The sequence below is a fragment of the Gobius niger genome, assembly GCF_951799975.1.
Source record: "Gobius niger genome assembly, chromosome: 17".
Taxonomy (NCBI): domain Eukaryota; kingdom Metazoa; phylum Chordata; class Actinopteri; order Gobiiformes; family Gobiidae; genus Gobius; species Gobius niger.
The window spans coordinates 28,558,637-28,581,235 of NC_136868.1; the positions used below are offsets into that span (position 1 = coordinate 28,558,637).

The 22,599-nt window shown below is 42.3% G+C and overlaps 2 protein-coding genes across 2 annotated transcripts in view; both read left to right on the forward strand.

Moving 5' to 3' along the window:
- Window positions 1-22,599, forward strand: part of LOC306977344 (contactin-associated protein-like 4) — a 330,278-nt gene that overhangs the window by 283,684 nt on the left and 23,995 nt on the right. The window contains exons 18-21 of the mRNA XM_079575645.1: window positions 2,664-2,903; window positions 7,703-7,903; window positions 17,148-17,281; window positions 20,249-20,336. Coding sequence (XP_079431771.1) covers window positions 2,664-2,903; window positions 7,703-7,903; window positions 17,148-17,281; window positions 20,249-20,336 — 663 coding nt within the window. The remainder of the gene's footprint in view (window positions 1-2,663; window positions 2,904-7,702; window positions 7,904-17,147; window positions 17,282-20,248; window positions 20,337-22,599) is intronic.
- The window catches only part of LOC306977348 (E3 ubiquitin-protein ligase RNF14-like), a 324,872-nt gene continuing 305,293 nt past the window's right edge, over window positions 3,021-22,599 (forward strand). The window contains exon 1 of the mRNA XM_079575651.1: window positions 3,021-3,026. The gene's annotated coding sequence lies outside the window, so the exon portion shown is untranslated. The remainder of the gene's footprint in view (window positions 3,027-22,599) is intronic.

Genomic DNA, 22,599 nt, shown 5'->3' on the forward strand with positions numbered 1-22,599 from the left:
GTGTTTACCTGATGATGCTCCTTGTGTAGCCACAGCTCAGTCCAAAAGAAAAAAAACACATTTTACAGGGCGCATTGTAACTTTCGTTTTTTTTTCAATTCAGCCGCTCCAAGAATCCTGCAGCTGTAGTGCAAATGTTCCAATACGCTACAGTTTTCTTGCAACTGCTGCATAACTCTGCAACTCCTCCGCAGCCGATATGACAGTTTCTGATCAGTTAAATCCTGTACATTTCGTAACTTTGCGCATTCAAACGGTGTCCAACGCGAGGTGCTGCCTCTCTGTCCCGCCCGCTCATCTTGATCTGCAGCGAGTGGCAGCAGCAGCGGAGGGACACTTTTATTCTTTCATCTTTATTAAATATTGCGCTGCATCACGCATGTGATGCGCTTACAGGAGAACTCCCCCTCGCAACCCACCGCCTTCCGCAGGTCTGGGGAAAGCATGGGGAGGGGGCGGCACCACAACATCGCAATGTCCCCCGCCCCCGTCCTGCCCACTTTTTGCGCCAGGTATGACACTGAAGATTGCAAGGAGCGCCCCCGTCTGAGCACTCGTCTTGTCTACAGCCTGCGCCATGAACCACAAGATCTGGCCCATGAGGTCTTCTTCCCAAAGCTTGTTTTGGTAACGCACTGCAAAAATAGCAATACTGGTGTCAGATCATTAGAAGCCATTTTGGTCTCGCTGCTTGTGTATTAGTTTGACGATAGTTAAGTTGCTCAGGAAAGATCCGCAGCGTGGCTTTTACAAACATGTTCTATAATGCACATGACTCCCGCATTAGTTTAGCGGTTCATGTTTCCCTGTTCTGGCAAATGTTTAAATGTTCTGATTTAAACATTTGTGCTTAGAGCTCCCCTGCAGGGCCCTGTTGAAAGTAGCACTGTCGTTAACACTCCCCCCATAACTCAAAACCATGCTGAGAAAATAGTGTTACTCAAAACGTTGATTAACCACTGGCTGTCAGTGCCCAATACAATTCAGTTCCTTTGCACAAAAACTGCATATAATTTCAGGTTTATCATTATCAAAACGTGCCAACAATGTCTCCCTTGAAATTTGAGATGAGATTGATACAGGAAGAGATTGTGGAATTTAGGCCATTAGTCGGTGTAATAAGGATCCAAAAAGAATAGAATCTGGCACTTGACAAGATTTAGGCCTGCAAACATTGATTATTATATAAGATATATATATTAAAGTAATTGTATCTATTAATCATTTGTTTCTCATTTATAAGCAGAGAAATCATGATTACCTTATTGTTCAGTCATGAATACGTTTCAAACCGTTTTCCTAAACTTGACCATTACCAGACATTGTCCCTATACCCTCTGTGTAGATGTTTGTCCATGTTAACAACGGTTGGTAAACTGTGTAAATGTGTTAAAAAGGATGAATGAAGTATTAAATGATGCATTAGTAACTGCTTGATAGTGTGTAGTGATGAGTTGAGAGAGCTTATTACAAAATGCGACTCGTGTGTTAGCCCTGTCCTGCCCCCATTTGCATTTCCTATTCTTCTTGTCCTTGAACAAAGGGCACTTTGAAATAAATATGGATTTTAAAACTGAGAACTTGTGTTTGATTTCCGAAGTATAAGATTCCAGTGTTTGAGAGCGTAATGAAATGGTGTACAGTGAATTTCCCTTGTTGCCTTCCGGGCCATGCGGTATATGAAATCCTTCATCCCTGAGGCTATCCGACCCCTGAACTCCATGTAATTTGAAGTTGTCTCTTGCCTGTTACTCAGACCTTGTAGATTGTCATTTATGAGTGAGCTCCACTTATTTGTTTGTTGTGTGGCTGTTTTGTTTTTCTCGAGGTTGCTCTGAAGGCATTGCCCAATGTGGGATAAATAAAGTCGTCTGAAACTGAGACCAGGCTTCGATTCAAATTTCTCTCCACAACCTCCCAAGCAGATGCAAATCCAAGCCTTGTTTTGCGAAATCCTCATCCGCGCCGCAAATATTTGTAATCACGCGTTTCCCCCGGACAAATAAGAGCGAGACGTGGGGGGGAATTGATTGACTGCGAGGCTCATAATCTCGTGTGAACAAATTGACCACCGGCAGTCTCCCTCATCTGTGTTTACCCACAGTGCACCGGGAAGCGCAGTGGCTTAACGGACCGATTTGTGATTTATTCTTAGGCACGGGTTGATTTGAGGAATGAATAAGAAAGTCGCGGTAAGAATGGCTGACGGCTAATCCATACCGTTAGCGGCCAAAGCGACCGTGAAATCGAAATTAATTAGAAGATACGCGCACGCACAAAGACAATGGAACGGAGTGCTTTTAATTATTAATAAGACGCGACTGGAAGTGGTTCCGAGTACATTTGTATCGATTAGGACTGTGCCCTGCTTGGTCGCAGGACTCTCTGTGATGAAAATACTTAACGTTAAATGATCCAAATGAGAAGCGTATATTAACACACAGCCCCAATAACATGCTCTGTAGTCCAACTCTCCGGCAATGGTGCTCCTGTCTGGGATCCTTCTGACTTAGCCACTGTGTTGGAAGTAGTATTAATAGTAGCTCAGATATTTTCCGAAACATTGGAAGAGTTCCTTTCCCTAATCAGGTGAACTCGTTGCTGTCATCGATTTCAATCCGCTCGATCTTCTTTCCCCTAATCATGATCCGATCTCTGTCCAGGTGGAACGGCGTCGCGTCAGAAGGGCTTCCTGGGCTGCGTGCGGGCGCTGCAGCTGAACGGAGACACCCTGGACCTGGAGCAGAGGGCCAGGGTGACCCCCGGGGTGAGAGCGGGCTGCCCCGGACACTGCGCCACCTACGGGCCGCTGTGCAGGAACCAGGGCCGCTGCGTGGAGAGGGACAGGGGCTTTTACTGTCAGTGCGGGACCTCCGCCTTCGCCGGGGCCTTCTGTCACCAAGGTGCGTGCTGGCGGACACTGTCGTCTCTCTTTGGTGGGTCAAAGGCAGTAGGAGTAGGACCTTTTCAGTAAATGGTAGTGATGATGGGCGAGTGAAGCCCTGAGACACTTCAAGGCTTTCCTGGTAAAATGTCTGGTAAGGATTCGGAGCTTCAGAGCTGCTTCATTCTGCTTGAACACTGACCTCTTGTGGACAAACCTTATTATTGGGACTTCTCATAAACACAACTGAAGCACCAACACAGTCAAATCAATTTAAGTAAGTGCTTTATTTGTTCATTGTACAATTGTACAACGAAATTGATTCAGATGTTGGGTCAGTACTGAGCAGCTGCGACTGAGCCAGTCGAAGTTTCAAACAGGAGTGTGGTGTTTTCATTATTTGCACAAACAATCTGCTATTGTTTGAAGGATCAGATCAATCATGGGCCAATAAATAGAAAAAAAAGAGTCATTTATCGTAACTAGTGCTATCCAAAAATTGCGTTATTTAGCCATTAACACAAATACATTTTAACAGCGTCATTTTTTTACTGCATGATCTACATTCTTTGTGACCAAGTGGGCGGCACGGTAGCGCAGTGGTTAGCGCCTCCGCTTCGCAGTTAGAAGGTCCCGGGTTCAATTCCCACCAGGACGAGGCCTTTCTGTTCTCCCTGTGTCTGCGTAGGTTTCCTCCGGGTACTCCGGTTTCCCCTACCACTAAAAACATGTGCAATAGGTGAATCCTCCAGCCAGGTGATTCTGACCATCAGCCTGGCTCCACATCATGGAGATGGTCCCCGGGCGCAGCACGGCCGTCGACCACGGCTCCTTACGGGTCGCCCCAGCGGCATCGAAGGATGGGTTAAATGCAGGGGACAAATTTCCCTACGGGGACAATAAAGCAGACAAACAAACAAGTGAACTTGTAGTTTTTCATAAGCTGTGGCCTAGTGATGCACCTGTTAGCCTGTCAGCAGAAACTGTCCTCGTCATAGGCTCTTTTTATAAAAAAACTTGACACAGTAATATCTTCACATTACTGCATGGACGTCGAAGTGCTCCTAAGGTGTTATTACGTCCTACAATATAGGACCCCTTTTTATCCGCTTAGAAAATCGACATGGTTAATGTTGTGTAACTATACTTGGATCGTGTAACTTCTCACGTAACCGTATTTAAATAGGGGAAACGTGGAAGAGCTTGGTCGCATCTAACTTCACCCTGTTTGGGTCCATATAGGAGAGGAGGACAGGCTCAATGCTAACAACGTCTTTGGTGTTTTTGCGTGACTGAGCGCACACACAAAGACCAGACAGGCACGCATCAACTCGTCTAAGCTCATGTAAGAAAATGTCTCAGTGTGGAAAAACGGTGGCTTGTTCCTTTAAAAAACGAAGTCTGGAACTATAGTGGAGCACTGCTCTCCTTAGGTCAGTAAGAAGCTTGTTTTTGTAGCTGGGCTTCGCTTATTGCTGCTGCATTATTTTTCATCACATGTGGCTGTCGCATTGAGCACATATGCATACAAACCCTTTTCTGATCATTGTTGAGTGAAGCATCCGACATGAATAAACGAGAAACAGCGAGTGTCTCCGTAATAAGGCTCTATAAACAGACAGAATCTCCATTGCAACCTGAAAATATGAACATCTCCACGACTATTTGACCAATCAACGCGAAACAGTGTTGTGATGCCGATCGTCCTCTCCCGAGCCTGAAGTGCCACATCTGAGTCAACCTTTTTTGAGTCAAGATCGCACAATGTGAAGATCTCCACATGAAGTTGGTGGGGACAACTTGGCCATCCTGAAATATTGGTGAGGACAGATTCGCCGTCGCTAAATATAATAAAAAACTTACCAAGAATATGACCATTCTTGACCACATGAGCGGCGCAAGGTCAAAGTAATGCACAGGCCCATGTAAACACTTTTCAAAGCACCATAAACTCGGGTTTCTTCACAGTTCTGCCGCGCACAAGGCCAGACAGACACTTCTTTTGCACTCCAGTGACTCGGCGCGGCAGCTTTGAACTTGGAATCGTTTATTGTACACAATCATCGCAGACATCACAAGAGCCGGGCTTTTTTTTTTTTTCAGAGCGAAGCTGAGCAGACGCCTTTGTTCAGAGACTAACCTTTCTGTCTGTGGTCAGCTCTTCCACACAATAACCCCGGACGCCGGTGTTCTCTCCCACCGGGGTCAAGAAGCAGGATTATTTTTATTTTTTGTGGTCCCCCCGGAGTGCACTCGTCCTACCCCGATACAAAGGCTCGAGAGTTTGTTTAAAGTCAACGTAATGTCAATGGCTCTGGCGGCGACGGAGAAGTGGCTTATGTGTCTGGAATTAAAGACAGAGTCCTCAAAGCTACGTCAAGAGTCCTTTTGAAAACGCGAGAATGTCAGCGGCACACTGGCTTCCGACGAGCAAAAAACAAATCAATTGAAATGTTGGCTGTGTCCAAATTTCCACCCTTATCCTCACAATCCCTCTTAGCGAAACAGTACAGGTTATGCAGATGATGTCATGGTCCCACAGGGCGAAGCATCCCCTGCATTAGAGGCCAGAGACCCTAAACAGATGAGTTTTCCACAGCCTGGCAGTTTGGTGTTTGCGTGCCATCCGTCATCAAAGTCTGTGGCAAAAACACTTAAAAAGGCATTGGTTTCACACAGGGTGACATTATTCAGAGTTATGAGCTGCGCAATTAAAATGCCATTTGAACGAACAACAAAAGCATTTTGTAACAGAGTCGATCCTCTTCAGAAAAGATCCATCTGTGCGGATGAATGAGTGAAGAGAAGTGGGAGAAGCTCTTCATTTGTGAGCTGTGCAGGGCAGCGCCTTGTCAGGACACACAGCGCAGAGCAGGAGATATGAAACCCTCAAGAGACACCATGGAAAAATAGTGAATTAACAGTGACGAAAAGAAAGGCGGAGAGAGACGGAGATAATGAGACAAACCGAAGTCCCCCGAAAACTAAGACGAGGAAATATGACGACGCGTATGTAGTGACTTCACTGTGACTATGGGAGACGAGGAAAGGCCGGTGTGTTTACTGTGTCTACAAACGTGGGTCAGCGGAAAGCATGAAGCCAAATAAAATAAGGCGTAACAAGTGTGTATCATTACTTGCATAATTGTCATTTTATTTCAGTGAAGCAGCAATTTTAATATTTTCGTTTGATTGTTTAAGCTGCAGACAGGAAGTGACATAGATAGAGGTAAAGTTTCATAGCAGTTTGACTCATTTGCCGTTGGACTTTACATGGTCGGCACAGCAAGAGTTTAGAATGTTTGCCTTTATCTATGTCACTTCCTGTCGGTGTCCAATAAGGAAGTGAAACTATAAACATCACAAAAATGGACAAAATAAAAAAAGCTGGGTTCCTTTAAATATAATTGTGTTGACTCTGTTTCTTCTTTCTAAGGGGGCGTAACAGAAAGTAATTGAGAAGCACTGGTGTAGGGTGAGCAGACTGAAAAAAGTTCCTTCAATAAAAGCATTCTGGGTAATCGGGAAGTGGATGGGCTGCAGCAACTTAGGGCCGGTAGAAAAAACAATAATAATGAAGTATAATATTATTATTTAGGCTTTCACTAACTCTGCCTACAAGCTGTGGCACTGTGGTATTTGTGAGTTCACAAACACACTAGAATCCATCTCGTGATGCTGTCGCCGATCTGTCAGAACCAAAATCGGTTTGGAATAGATGTAGTTAACAACGCGGCAACAATGGAAAACTAGAGGTATGCGGCTACATACTTTTTTAACACACCTAACTAGAACCATTTGGTCCTCCCAGTCACATGGTTCAAATGGTTCTGGTCCAGATTAAAGACTCTTCAAACTGGCTTTTAACACCTAGAACGCACTGAATTATGTCTGGGATGTAATCATTTTGTGTTATTAAATGATTCTAACTTTCTATCTTTCTTTACAACAACACCACTTTGTCCTTAGTGGTGTTGTTGTAAAGTGATATATACTGTAGATAAACTTTGGTTGATTGATTTATTAAACAGTTAATGGATTTGCAGTGTGCTTGGCCCCCAAACATTGAAGCCGGAGCGATCCCAGATTAAAAGTGCATTATGTAACTTTTCATGTGGAAAAAAAAGTTGATATTTGTGCATATATCCAGCCTCTGTATGAAGGGTCAGTATGGTGCCTTTACTTTCTATCACAGTGGTCTCTTTGGAAGGTTTTCACTGCTGACGGAGCCTCTCACCAGAAAGCCTAGAAAAAAAAACAAATCCTGGAGCATTGCAGAGATCACCATGATGGAAAGTAAAGGTGCCATGCTGACCACTCATACTGTCTCTGGGTCACTGCAAGGTCAAATACAAGGAAATATCAACTTTTATTTTGCCTTAAAACTTGCATAATGCAGCTTTAATATCAGTGCTGATGTCATTGGCTCTGTACTAGGCGTTCACTGGACTGTTGTTGTTTGAACATATTTCTTTCATGGGAACATATCAAATAATAACTGAGGGATTGACTTAACGGGCAGAGGATTTTTGATTCATTCACTCACCCACCACCATTCATTCACGCACATGGACATCATTTATCCTGGACTATTGTACCGGTTTTTAGTGGTAGGGGAAACTGGACACACATATTTATTTATTTTTTCATCGCCTTTTTGTCCCGTTTTTGTTGCATATTTTGAGACTTTTTTTCAAGAAGCTTTGAGGTTTGGGTGAAGCCAATGTGTGTGTTCAAGCCAATGTGCCCAGTTCAGGTTCAGGTGGGGGTTAAGAAGTTAAAGGTGACGTCATATGCATACATATGCTTTGTTTGCAGAGGTGTCGGCCATCTTCAAACCCTCGACCTCGGTGGTGTACACTCTGAGGGATCCGTTCGAGCCGAGCCGTGCGTCTGAGGAGCAGGAGTCGGCAGCCGGGGAGAACATGTCTCTGAGCTTCAGGACCAGCCACAGCCCAGCCATGCTGCTCTACGTCGCCTCCTACAGACAGGACATCGCGCTGCTCGTCAACGCGCAGGGTAAACGCCGCACACTCGGGCTTCATGTACGAGGAAGTGGCAGATGTATCACCGCAAATGCAGCTGCAGAAAGGATTTTTGCTTTCTGAGGAGCAAATTCAAGGCGAGAGACACGCCAGGTGAAAACGTGACAATTTTAGTTTAGTTTTCTCCCTTAAAACAGTACTGAGTAAGTAGAAGAAGCTAACAGGCTAATGGGCAATGCTAACTGCGGGCTAGCACCACTTAAACAGTATTTACAGCCACGTTTGAGTGAAAATAAAATATCTCCATTGTGTAATCCCTCTCTCCCTTTGTCTCTTCTGTCAGCGTAGTATTTACTCTCACGGACAATTAATAAGTAAAAAAACACAACATGCTACGACACCTGCAGTGGAGCTTATGGCCTCTAGGGGCATGAGTTACTTAGTACTGCTTTAACATCTTAGTTTTAATGTCAGAGTAAAAAATAGAGCCAGAGTAATAAATAGACCCATCTCACCGTTTTGCGATGCTTATTGTTGGACAATTTGTCCGCTAGAGATTTCCCGGAAATAATTGTAACTGGTTTGCACGCAATTTCAGGACATTTACGTTGATAATTCAGGAATGTTGATGATTAGAGTGAAGTCGCTTTCTCATTAGTTTGTGTTGGTGTTTACCCTTTTCCGTAACACAGGTCTGACCGATAATGTAGTTTTATCCTATACACTGCGTTCCAAATTATTATGCAAGTTACATTTTTCTAAGATTTTCTAATTCGTCAACTCAAATGAGAGTCAGCATAATTTTCAAGTCTTTAACTGGTAGAGGATCATTTAAATGTGATTGAAAAAATCTCCAAGTGATAACAGTATTTTTTTCAAAAATGAATGTAGTAAAAACCTCAAAATCTACTGTTCCAAATTATTATGCAACTCATCGTTTCAATACATTTTAAAGCTTGTAATTAATGGTCATTTGTTGAATTTGTAGCATCAGGAGGTCATATTTACTGAAATCAAAAGCTATTTCAATCAAAAAAATACTAACAGGTCAAGTTATATTTTAACATAGGAGCCCTTGTGTGAGAGCAGCTTCAAAATCCTTAAATCCATTAAACTTGTGAGTTTTTGGACAGTTTCTGCTTGGATTTCTTTGCAGGATGTTAGAATAGCCTCCCAGAGCTGCTGTTTGGATGAAAACTGCCTCCCATCCTCATAGAAGTTTTTTTTGTTGAGGCTCCAAAGGTTCTCAACAGGGTTGAGGTCAGAGGTATTCTTTACAGCAGGACATGGTGCGTTGTCATGATGAAGATGATCTTGATAGGGAAAGGACGGCTCTTATTTTTGTAGCATAGAAGACAGTGGTCAGTCAGAAACTCCACATATTTTTCAAAGGTCATTTTCACACCTTCAGGGAGCCTAAAAGGGCCTAAAGGGGCCGACCAGCTCTCTCACCATGATTCTGGCCCAAAACATGACTCCGCCACCTCCTTACTGACGTCACAGCCTTGTTGGGACATTGTGGTCACCAACCATCCACTACTCCACTGATTTGACCATCCAGGGCTACACGGCCTCATCAGTGAACAAGACTGTTTGAAAATGAGTCCTCATGTATTTCTGAGCCACTGCAGCCGTTTCTGTTCATGAACATTCAATTAACTGTTTAGGGGAGGCCCGGATAGAAGGTTTATGCACAACTGCAGGCTCTGGAGGGTCCTACACCTTGATGTTTGGGGGACTCCAGAGGCACCAGCAGCTTCAAATACCTGTATGCTGCTTTGTAGCATCTGTTCTCTTAATCTGATGTGTTTCTCTGGCAGAAACCGTCCATATTGTGCCATTATCTGCACAAAGCGGAGTGTGCTCTGAATCATCCACAAATCTCTTATCAGTATGATGATTACGCTTCATCTTTCATGAAATACGAAGGTTTTCATACCTAGACCAAGGCATTCAACTATTTCACACTTTTCATCAGCAGAGAGACCCTTTTTCTTTACCATATTACTTGAAAATGATGATCTGCATAATAAAGTGGAACACCCTTTTTCAGTAGTTTTTCCCTTAACTGGGCTTAACCCGACAACTAATCATCCCAGGTCTCTGAGATTAATGTCAGTGATTCATAGAGCCCCAAGACACGATACCATCCATGAGTTTCATTATTTTTTTTATTTTTTTTTACCTTTTTGACACAAAAATACAACTTGCATAATAATTTGGAATGCAGTGTAAGCCAGGGGTGGGCAATTAATTTTCATAAGGGGCCACATAAGAAGCCTGAATTGAGTCAGAGAGCCACACCAACAATAACTCAAACTTATTCTGCTACTTTATCCTATTGTACATTACACTAAATTGTGTATTTTGAATATCTGATACTGGTATTGAGTAGGACTGTTATTTTCTGAAAATATTTAGCCATATCAGCCAAGGACGCGCAATTGTGTGCATCGTTATTTAGCTTATTCAACTTCTTATACTCATTAACTTCTACCATGGCACTGCTGAAAGCACCTCTGCGCTTCCTTCAAACGGAGTTTATGTGTAGAGCATGGAAAGATCAGTTAAATCAGACAATGACTCACCTGCCCAGGGGTAAAAGGTGGCAGGAATTGGGTCTGAATGCGCAATACTTGGTCCAGCTTCAACCCACCGATTATTTCACCATGTCGCGCTTTGGTTTCACGAATGGAAGTCGTTTCATTAGTCCTTATCAGAGTATCTTGAAGAGCGACAGTGCGACAGTTGTCACCATTATTCTGTGCTTTGGGCTGTTCAACTGAAATTGACGCGAAAATGCTTGTTGATTGTAGCGAGAGTGTTGATGCGCCGAGCTATTTTCAGCACAATCGGGAAACCAGATGCATAAAAATGCATTTTGAGAAAATGGTTCTTTAAAATGTTTATATTTCCCAAATAAATCTGTGGAGAAACATTGAATCAGTGTAATAATTAAACATATTATATTGAAGATTAGGGATTCTTTTGTTTCCAGGCAGAGCCGTGGGAAGATAATTTAGTTAGGGGGCGCTGAGGGACAAAATTTAACCCCAAAATACTTTTTCTGTGCATAAATCCTATTTATTAACCTCTTAACTCCCGCCTGAACCGAGAGCATTTTCTCCAGTTCAGCTTTACCCAAATCCTGTAGGCCAGTGTAACGCCTTATTTGAAAGACCTACAAAACTAAATTGATCTTTTTCCTCACATCAGATTTTTTTTCATCACTTTTTTTGTTGGGCAGTCGTCTCATTTTTGTCAAATTTTTGTGACTTTTTTCTCAATTTTTTGTCAAATTATTCTCAGTTTGTCAAATTTTTGTCAATTTTTGTCATTTTTTGTAATTTTTTGGTCACTTTTTCGTCAAATTTTTCTCACTTTTTTGTCACTTTTTCGTCCATTTTTTCTCACTTTTTTCACATTTTCATCAATGCTTTCGTCTCAGTTTTGTTGCTATTTTCACACCTTTTTTCCAGAAGCTTTTGGACTGGGGTAAAGCTGGAGAAAATGTGCTCGGTTCAGGTGGGAGTTAAGGGGTTAATATTGCCTGCAGTTCACACACTATCCACCAGGGGGGGCTGCAGCGCCCTCAGCACCCTGGGTTCCCACGGCCTTGTTTCCAGGTGAAAGTTTACATGTTTTTTGATATCGTTGTAATTTTTGATATCATTGTGGACACGATATAATATATGTTGCGCTCAGCTCCATCAGAGCAGCATAAACACTGACTGTAGAACACGGGACAGGTGCTGAAAAAGTCAAATGTAAACTGCTTGAGTAGATCATACTTGCGAGGAAATTAATATGGCACTATATATATCGTTATCGTGATATTTATTTTTTATATCGTGATATCGATTTTAGGCCACATCGCCCTGCCCTATCTCTAGCCCATTCAAATGCAGAGTTATGATTTTTTTAAAGAAATAACCAGAATGCTCACCCAGCCACAAGGGAGCAGCTTAAATGAAGAAAGGAAATAATTCCACACGTGTCCAGCAGAGGGCACTGATAAACGATCAGGATATAAACAACACATTATAGCCATGTGGTAAATGGATGCTCTGCCCCAGGGCGGCTGTGGCTACATTAGTTATCACCACCAAGTGTGGAGTGAATAAATACTGACAACAACAGCATATACAAGGGTAAGCTACAGTCCGTATCATTATTAGTCATTTATTGAAAAAGGTTCCTTCAATAGAATATTCACAATCAAAACAGATTTTACTGGAGCTTTTGTTTATGGACCCCGGCAATACACTCCAGATATATTTTGGGTCCCGGGGAAACTTACTTGGAGACCCCTGCCATGGCCTGTTTTGTAGGGGTATTTTTTTTAGAGCTTTACACCATATTACAATGTACTCTCACCAAATACATATTTTCAGCTGTATTTTGATCCACTTTTTGAGTAATCTTTGAATCTTCCCCATGAGGCAGCTCCCAAACAGCTCCTCCTGAGGCCCTACGTATCCAGGAAATGCTTTACTCAAAAGGAGGAGGAAGTAGATTTAGTAGTGCAGATTTTGTTTCATCTGTTCAAGCACCAAAGTGTAAGATAGTGATAAAGTTGTGTTTGAGATGATTACCAAATAATAATAATAATAAAACAACATTACATAAACTAACTCATCTCCTCCCTTTAGTAGAATTATGACAGAAAGTAGCGAAACAGCAGGAGCCGCCTCAGACTTTTTCTTCTCTCTCCACGTGCTCATTATACCAAGACTTTTACATACGAGCCACAGAAAAACGTCTAAAGAAAAGGGAAAAAGAATAGACACAGAAAACCTGCATCCGCACGCCGATAGCTTCACGCCGCGTTCTGCCCGGGCTGTCTCCCCATTACCGCGACGCACTTATTAGCCGTAACGCGGCAAATCATCGCGGGCTAAAAGGAACACGGCGTTAAGCTTTTCAATAAGGCGCCTCGTCTCTGAAGCGCGACAAATTCGAGCCGCAATTAACGGGTGTCGGCCCGGTCGAGCGAGGGGAGTGAGACGTGCAAGCGCTGTGACAGGAGAGTTAAGTTTAGATCATGGCGGGCTGTTCACAGTAGAGACGAGTGTCATATTCTTTTGTGGAGATGCAGAATGTGATCCAATAAGTGCACAGCTTTTAGAAATGGATAGGTTTACTCTGGTTAACCTGGCTATGTGGTTAAAGGGGGGGTATTCTGCAAAATCGACTTTTTCAAGCTTTACATCATCTTATTATGTCATTCCCTCATTAAAAACATGCCTGAAGTGTTGCCTTGGCACATTCACGTATTTTTGAGTAATCTGTAAAAACTCTGATGGCGGCCATTTTAGGGATAGGTTTGCCTGAGTCCTCCTAGGAACGCCCCCACCTCCTGGAGACGCCTCCGAGCTTTCGTCACCAGCCGAGTAACCAACCACTGCTCCTCAGCAGAACCCCCTCCCCACTGATGCCACAGACAGCGTGTGGAGGGGGCGTGTCGGAAAGGCTCAGAGGTTCTTAAAGAGACAGAGGCCTATTTCAAGACATTCACTACAGCCATTTTGAGAGAGCAGTTTTATACAAGGCAGTTATTCTAATTTACTGCATTTACAGACCAACAGAAGGTTTGTCATCATTGTAGTGTGATATAGACTGGTGCTATGGGATTGAAAAAAAGCAGAATACCCCCTCTTTAAAGGGACTATACTGAGTTTAAAAATGTTCAAATTAAGTATTTTCCTCCCCCTACATGTTTCAACAATGTCCTAATGTGTAGAATGAGCCCAGACCTGTTCACCACAACTGCCTCTAAAATCCTGTCACTCAGAGAGGTGTTAATTCGGGTCCGAAGTGCCGTCATGCACGAGCTTAATATAGAAGGTGCAGTTACACGTATGACCTGAGATGGCAGTAGTGAGTATGAAATGGCAAACTTGCATTGAGCCCCTTTAACATGAGTAAACCTTAAAAATAGTCCAAAACACTCTTCCAACCTCTCAATGCACATTTCGCCCTCATACCGTATTTTTCAGACTATTGAGCGCACCTGAATAAGAGCCACACCAACTAAATTTACATAGGCAAAGTACTTATACTTACACATACAGGACTTTTTTCTTCATGTGTGGGCAAATATTTCAGGAGAACGGTGACCTACTTACCTACCTCTTGCCACTTACCTTAACTGAGGGCATTTTCTCCAGTTCGGCTTTACCCAAAACTAAAAGCTTCTGGACTGGAGCTTACAGACTTACCTTTTTCCTTGCATTGCTGCTGTGAGGTCATCACTTTTTTCACAGTCTTTTTTGTCTCATTTTTGTCACGTTTTGTTATTTGTTGTTGATTGTTGACACATTGAGTGCCGCGCTGTTTTGGGGATTTAGCTGTAGAGTGCCAACAATCCAGACCATTTTTCATGATATTTCTAGCACCACAACGCATTCTATATTTAAGTATGGACGCATGCTATGATTCGCTTGAAAGACGAAGCTCTAAGCTCTCCGTGGGTGAAAAAAGTTTAATGCTACGTGCCTCGGTTCCTGACAAATCTAAGCTAAACAGAGGCTAGTTTTGATCAAAATCACTGATATTTTTCTAGATTCGGAGATAATTACTCTCTCCTTTCTGATTAACTCCTCCCTCCTCCTCTGTCCTCTCTGGACAGATGCTAACATTATGGGAAGAGGCAAATGCTTAAATACATTTGTTTCAAGTCAATTTTCAAGGACAACATTGTTGACACGTTTTGAAACACTGCGTGTTATCGATCGTTTTGCTCATTATGGCGTGTTTATTTAAACAGCCTGGTTCTCGGATTGAAGACTTTAACAGGATGTTTCTCAACTGTACTTGGACCAATTTTAACAATAAAACAAATCGGAGAAATGTTAAAATCTCAGTGTATCTAGTTTCACAACGCATGGGAGTGAAAAAAAAGTTTTTTGGCACTCAGTGAGCTTTTGTCACATTTTTGACACTTTTTGGCTGCACTTTTGATGTTGTTCTTTTGTTGAGCTTTTGCTTTTTTGTAAAACAATGTTCGCTTTTTGGGTTGCGTTTTCATCCTTGCTTCATTAAGAAGCACTGTGCACAGCGACTCCTCCCTGGGAGTTTGGCGATGTGCCGCCCTCCTCGGGATGTCTGCTCTTCACTTTTTCCCCCCATAATATTTCAGCAGTGAGAGAATTAAACGCATTTATTTACCCAAAGCCACGTTAGCTTTGGGTAAAGCGCGGGAGGAGGACAGCGATAGGGTTTGCTCCTGTCTGAGTTGCTGAGCAGATGAGTGGGGTACGTCCGAAAGGATCTGTGTGACACCTCTTTATGTCTGGATTTGGCGTTGTCCATCTTTCTCATGGTGGAGTTCTTACAGTAGAAATGACTGAGTGTTTTTGGACCCAGGTGCATTGTTATTGTTAATAACTCAGAATTCAGTGTGACCATTAAAATCTATAAAGTAACCGCACGGCTGTATAGTAGCAGCTTATTGTCCGGTAGTTTTACTCACCGCTGTAAGCTCTGGGCAGCAGCAGAGTCTTAGATCTTGAGACTGCGCCAGGGTTTGACACAAACTGTTTTCCCTCTTTCCAATAAGTCCTTTGTCGGTAAAATGCCCTCCACAAATAAGAGCATTTTGGTACAAGTGATGGTCACCACAGACGAGCTCTGATTTAGCTCTCCCTGTGCCATCGCTTGGAAACTTAAAAGCGAGGCTTCTCCTTGAATTTTATAGTCTGGAAATGAAAATTTGCTGATAAATGTTTGCACAACTGCAGTTAGTGGTGTGTATTTCTTCAGCTCTGAGTGTTTTTTTGTGTGCTCTTCCTGGGTAGACAGGGCTAGGGCGGCGACGTCAGAACAGGACACAGAAAGGCAGGGCTGGTTTCCTCAGACATGCCTGAATCATTTAGAAAACCACTCTAAGTACCCTACACATGAAAACCATAATCAGCTCACAAAAGCCAAGTTTGCATATTATGTGATCTTCAGAGGGGACATATACTATACAGAGTGGTCAACGCACTGAGTGTTACAGACAAGACACAAGAGTATCTTTTTAAAGATATTATTGTGAAGTAAGAAAACAAGAACCTTTACCACCCAGTGCCCAAAGAAAACCAAAGAAACAACTGAAAGGTGGACCTGGTGAACCGGCCACGCAGAAACAAAAGGTGTGGCAGTGGGTCGACCCATAGAAGCCGCTGCCGACACCAGACTAAGGAAAAACAGTCTAAATAATCTAAACCAGACCAGAAGAAAAGCAAAAACAAGACAGCCGGTCCCACCAGGCCTAAACGGAACAAACCGCTAAGGCAGCAGGGCAGGTACAGGTCGGGCGATGACAGAAAAACTGCACACAAAAACTAAACCCAAACATGCTTTCAACATGAAGGGGAAAATATATCCAATATTAATACAGTAAACAAAAAGAAAAAACATGGAGCACATAATAGTGAGATATTTTAATTTGGATTTAATTTAGGCTTGGTACCTTACTGCCAATCATTAAGACACAGCCGGTGAGTGGTCGATGTGGAGATTTTTAGCTCGTTTTCTCTCCCTGAACATCTTAGTTTTCATGTCAGAGAATAAAAAAGACAAAACTTTCCACCGATACAAAAGTGTGGAGAAATGTGTGACACATGCGCACACGTTTCAACACTTTAGGCCTGCTTTTCTCAAAATTTGTTTTTTGTTCCACTGATGCAACAACGTCTCCACTTAAGCTCTTACGGACTCCAAACTTTCCAGTCTTGGACTTTTAAATATCTAATTCCCAGCCTGATTTGTTGAGCTTTGAACCCAAAAAACAAGGAAAAAATTTATTTTTTAAATATCTTGTCACTTTTCGCTTATTCAAAAACTAAACAAGATCCAAAATCCCCTCAGAAAAAAATCCTTGTTATTAATATGTCAACACAAAATGCCTTATTCTTATATGAAAACATAAAATGACAGAAACCTCGCAATACATTTTTTCCTCATATTCATATCAGTGATGTTCAGCAAATGTTTCAAATTGATATCTCTAAATTAATTTGTTTCCCCTATTCACCTGCAGTGTCTCGCTTTTGTATCATAATTGTGAGGAATGATTCATCTTGCTGGAAAAATGATTCAATCCTATGCTTTGAATTTCTGCCTCGTCCTTTTTTCCGCATGTGAGACACACTATTATCAGCAGCGTCAGCTAATTCTGTTCTCTCCTCTATGACTCTCTCTCCGACTGACCCGACCGCACCAGTGCCTTTGAGACAGCCCAATAAAGAGAGACTTCCCTTATTAAACACTGTTCCTGTGTGTTTTTGTAGAGGAGCTGGAGGTGCGGTACAGACTGGACAGCAGCAGAGAGGCAGACGTGTGGAGGAGCACCGGGGCCGGACTGTCAGACGGACTACTGCACTCTGTGTCCGTCAACCGGACCATGGACACGGTCTTCATCCAGGTACCAGCGCCTGCAGCTCATGCTTTTCTGGTCCATTGCTCACCGTGCACACAGAAGAACAACACGCACTTTCAATGGTTGCAATTAGCAAATATACTGAAGTACTGTTCTGAAGTAAAGTTTTTGAGTACATTTCCGGGGAGCTGAAAAAGGCTTCTCTAATAAAACTGTGGTGCACTCGATTCATGATTGCACATGGCCTGGTTAAAAAAAAACACAAAAAAGGAATAGAAAGATAATCATAATCATCATCATAATAAAACTAGACTTTTCCATATCCCAAGTGTGTCTAAAAGGACTGGTATTGGATATTATGAAATCTATGAAAAATAGGGTATGAATTATGATGATGGGAATTATATAATTGATCAATTGACTTAATTTGAGCAATAATTAGTCAGAGCAACTTTGCTTTTATTGGAATAATATTGGACCAGTGGTACTTTTACTCAAGTAATGAAATCAACTCCTTTGACCACCACTGACTGATGCTTTTAGTCATTATCACTAGTGTTGATCTTCCCATGCATTCAGGTGGAGAAGTCTCTCATTTACACAGATGTTCAAGGTTTTGGAATAGGTTTGACAGTCTAAACCTATTGTTCCACCAAAGTATCAATAGTTGATCATATTCTTTGGGCTCTGTTTCAATAAGCACACTTTAAATTCCTCCACTTCCACCTGACTATATTTGTTGTGACTTCACTTATAGACTGTAACTGCTTTTTATCAGGCGGCGACTTGTTCCAGCAATGCACCATGGGCCGTGAGCTTATGTCGAAGAACTAATCATTTCTTATGTTTTATGAATATATTTTTATAGGCACTTCATCACAGAGAATGAAAACTCACTGAAACATTGCAGGGGAAGAACGGCTTTCACGTAGTGCAATAATATATATATATATATATACATATATATATATTGTTGTTGTTTTTGTTAGTGTTAGTGCGTAAAACTGTCTCAGTATCTGTGATGGATGACGATATAAAATCATGCTGTGAAATTCTCCTCTGCACGTGATTCATTTGCTTGGTTTCTGGTGACAGGAGGGTAAAATGTATTTATTCAGTGTCACTTAAGGGCGGGTATTGTGCTTTTTGCAGGTATTTGGTAAAAATGTTGATCCTTAACGGCTGAAACAAAAATACCCAGTTTTTTCAGTCCCTGGTTTTCAAACGATCTCACCATAAGCCCCTCCCACCAACCCCTCTATGTGTCTACACACAGCTCCAGGTTTGTGTTTTGATGAGAGAACAAAGAATAACTGCTTCATATTTGATCGGGAGCCAGTGCAGAGAGGATTAAATGGGAGTCATGTGAGTCCAGCTTCAGTGAAATCACAAATTCAGAATCAGAGTTGGATAAAGTTGGTCTGGGCCCGTGCTTCTCAAGTGATAAAAAACTCTTTTAAGTGAAGTTATCCTTTATTAATCTCTGTAGATAAATTAGCTGCACGGTGGTGTCAGAACACACATGGAATAGTATTTGGTATTTGCTCATCCTCTTCTCTTTGGTTGCATCTTCTTCTCCTGCTGGAGGAATCCAATCTGTATTTCACCTTCACTTTTGTTGCATATCAAATACAACACAAAACGGTCCTCCACATTTTTGAAACCAATGATCCATTATCGGGCCTGTTCTGAGCAGCTGCGAACTCAAAGCGTGTTCATCATGGGGCCGTTGACTTTCCAGGATTTCAGTAGCTAAAAATGAACGCTTTTACTCGCTGTTTTGTCAATATGTTTGTCCTAATTCCACTATCAAGGCTGTGTTAACCTCTTAACCCCCAGCTGAACCGAGCGCATTTTCTCCAGTTTGTTTTTTTAACCAAAATCTAAAAGTTTCCAGTGGAACGCATCATTTGAAAGCTAAGACCTACAAAACTGATCGTGAATTTTCTCCCCCCTTGCTTTTTGACGCTTGTGTTATTGTTGCTTCCGGTATGTTTTTGTTGTTTCTTTTTGTCACTCTTTTGTGGCTTCTTTTTTGCTTTTTTCTCCCTTTTGAATCAGGTTTATGCAGCTTGTTTATTGTGTGTTTGTTGCTCTATTTGTTGCTTTTTTTTAATGCGTTTTCATCCTCATTTTCCTCGCTATTTTGATGCTTTTTTTCCAGAAGCTTTTAGATTTGGATAAAGTCGAACTGGAGAAAATGTGCTCAGTTCAGGCGGGGTTTAAGAGGTTAAAGCAGTACTAAGTAACTCTTGCCCCTAGAGGCCATAAGCGCCACTGCAGGTGTCGTAGCAAGTTACGATTTTTTAACTCATTAATTGTCCGTGGGAGTAAATACTACGCTGACAGAAAAGACACAGGGACAGAGGGATATTGTTCATCTAATTACACAATGGAGTTGCAGTTAGCTTTGCCCGTTAGCCTGTTAGCTTCTTCCATTCCATTCTTCCATTAGTGTGTATTGGTTGCTCTGGTCCGGTGGCAGTGAAGTTGCAAGTGTGGTTTTCTGGCCAGAGACACTAGGGGGAGATGAAAGACCTTCCAATCATCCCATGAACACTTGTATTACCCCCAGAGGGACTATTACCCCCACAGGGACTACGAAAAGGATTTATCAAGGTAAACAAGTTACTTAGTACTGCTTTAAACAAGGGTTTTTGGAAATGGACTACACTCCTTCCATGTTTGTGTCCATTTTGCGTATTCACATTATTCCGCCCCGCCCACATTTGCCTCTTTTTGCGATGATTAAGTTTAATATTTTTGACTTTTTCATGTGGAATTTCTGACTGATATTTGAACCCTTTTACAGGCCACTCATGGAAATCGGTGTCTAAATGCCGGAATAGCCTCTTCTGCCGTTTCATAAGTAGCCCGGCGTTTGGACCCATTATGTGCCGCCCTCTCCTCTGCCTTGTGACCCTTGAGCCTGACATTTACTGTACGTGTGGGTGCAGCTCCGGGCCACTCTCCGTTCTCCATTAACTTGTGAACTTGTTCTGGCGTTCGCAGATCGACCAGGGGCATGTGGAGATGTTCAACCTGACGTCCGGCGCTGACCTCAACAGTGTGGAGGCTGTGGTTCTGGGCAGAGTGTACGGTAAGTTATCGGCTCTTTCACAGCGGGGGAAAGAAAAACAGAGCCTTGAATTTGGGATGGTAGGTTTAATTTCTCCTGAGAACCGGTCAGACTGCCCTTGTTCTACATTCAACATTTACAGAAAAAACAACAGCGACGGAGAGCAAGGAGAAGGGGGTGGGAAGGGCTTGTTTAGAGATCTCATGGAGGCTTTCCATCACTTGATTTTAAAGTGATGGTCTGTAAGATTGCAAAGCGAGGAGAGAGTGACATGTGAAGTAAACAGTGAAGTTCCTCCCCTCCTGATCGGCCTACAAAGCCACTCCTAGTTTGCAAAATGAGGAGAGCGAGAACAAACTTTCAAAAGTAAACAGTCACGCTCCCTGCTGATTGGACCTGACAGGCCAGTTCACAGTTCCTATTGGTCAAAGTGATATCCCAGGGATTCTGATTAGTTGCTGAAATCAGCAAAGGGAGAGACTTTAGAACTAATATTATTATTTAAAGGAACAGGCCACCGTTTTTCCATACTGTGATATGTTCTTACCTGAGCTTAGACGAGTTGATACGTACCTGTCTGGTCTTTGTGCATGCCCGTGGAAGAGCGTGGTAGTTTCAAACTTCACCGCATTTGGAGCTATAGGAATATGCTGGGAGAGGCCAAACATCTTTGGTCGTTTTGGGTGACTGAGGGCACGCACAAAGACCAGACAGGTACACATCAACTCATCTAAGCTCAGGTAAGAACATATCTCAGTATGAAAAAACTGTGGCCTGTTCCTTTAGCATTGCGTCAAATTTCCCAGGGCCAAGGGGCTTAATTATACAATTTACAACACACATTTACAAACTTACAGACTATCACTTTAACCTAGTGATGGGCGAGTGAAGCCTTGTAACACTTTGAGGCTTTCCTAGCAAATAAGTGTCGTACGCTTCGAAGTCTCTGAGCCGTTTCATTCTGTTTGAACACTGACCTCTCGTGGACAAACTTTATTATTGTGACTTCTCATAAACACGACTGAAGCACCAACACCATCATGTGGAAGAGAAGTTTCAAACAGACGTGTGGCAGTTTTATTATTTGCAGCCTGATATTGATGTTTGATCAAATCAATCCTAGGCCGATAAATAAGTCATTTTCTTTGTAACGTGGTCTGTGCTTCACGGAGCTCCAGTGGGCGGGGCCTCAGTCACTCTGCTGCTCAAAGGCAGGACATCAATGCGTGATCTTTTTACTTCATTCAGTCAGAGTTAATTTTGGTGCTATTTGTTGTAGATGACGCTCCTTATCCACGCCTGCTTTTGTATTTGTTCAAAAGCAGGACTTTGTAAAGAATAATAAAACAAAATGTATTCTGCCCCACAGCCACTTTCTCTAATGGGAAATACAGAAATACAGCACATTAATTTATCTATGCCTAATGATTTACATCACTATATGGACGAGGAAACCTCCGTTGTTTAGCGCCTCGCTGCTAAAGGCAGCTCAGTGAGACGCTCTGAGCAGACGACCTGCTTTAAGACGCCATACGCAGCTCACAGAATGAAGCAGGTGTGACTGAAAGAGGATCCGACGCATTGTTTCGAAGCATCTGCTTCAGGAAGAGCCATACACTACTTTAAGCCCTTTCAGTTCTATGTTAAAAAACAAAAAGACAAGTGTAAGCCGGTGGTTCCAAAACCTGTTTTCCTACTGTCAGACACAGGCGTCTACTGTTCCCCATCCATCCTCGTCCATGATGACCAGCGTCTGTCGGAGTCGGAGACAGTGTGATAAAACACCACCGCTTATGAGAAAGAGCATTAAGCAGAATCTTGAATCTCTAGGAAAGTTTAGGATCATGTTCTGGACCTCCTGCACTTCTCGTATGGGTCGACAGAAATATTACACATATCTTATACACTATTAAAAACGATCTTTTTGAATCATTTTATACACATAAATGCAGTGATGTTCCTGGTTTCTTGGGAGCCATCGTCAGCGCTTTGGCTTTTTGTGGCTGTCGAGAAAGAAAAAGTTATCTTATTTCTGTCTTAAGTTTGCAATCAATCAGATGGTGCATTTTAAATTTGAAAAGTATTCCCTGCTTTAATTATCTGTCAGGAAACCTTTGCATAATGTAGTAAAAACCTGTCCTTTGACATTTTTCATCATTTAAAGCAAGAACTTTTTTAATAGTTTGCAACCTGAGCATCTTAGTTTTAATATCACAGTTTAAAAAATAGACCAAACTTTACAATGTTTTTTAATCAGATTTTGTAGGAAATCATTAAGAGTTTG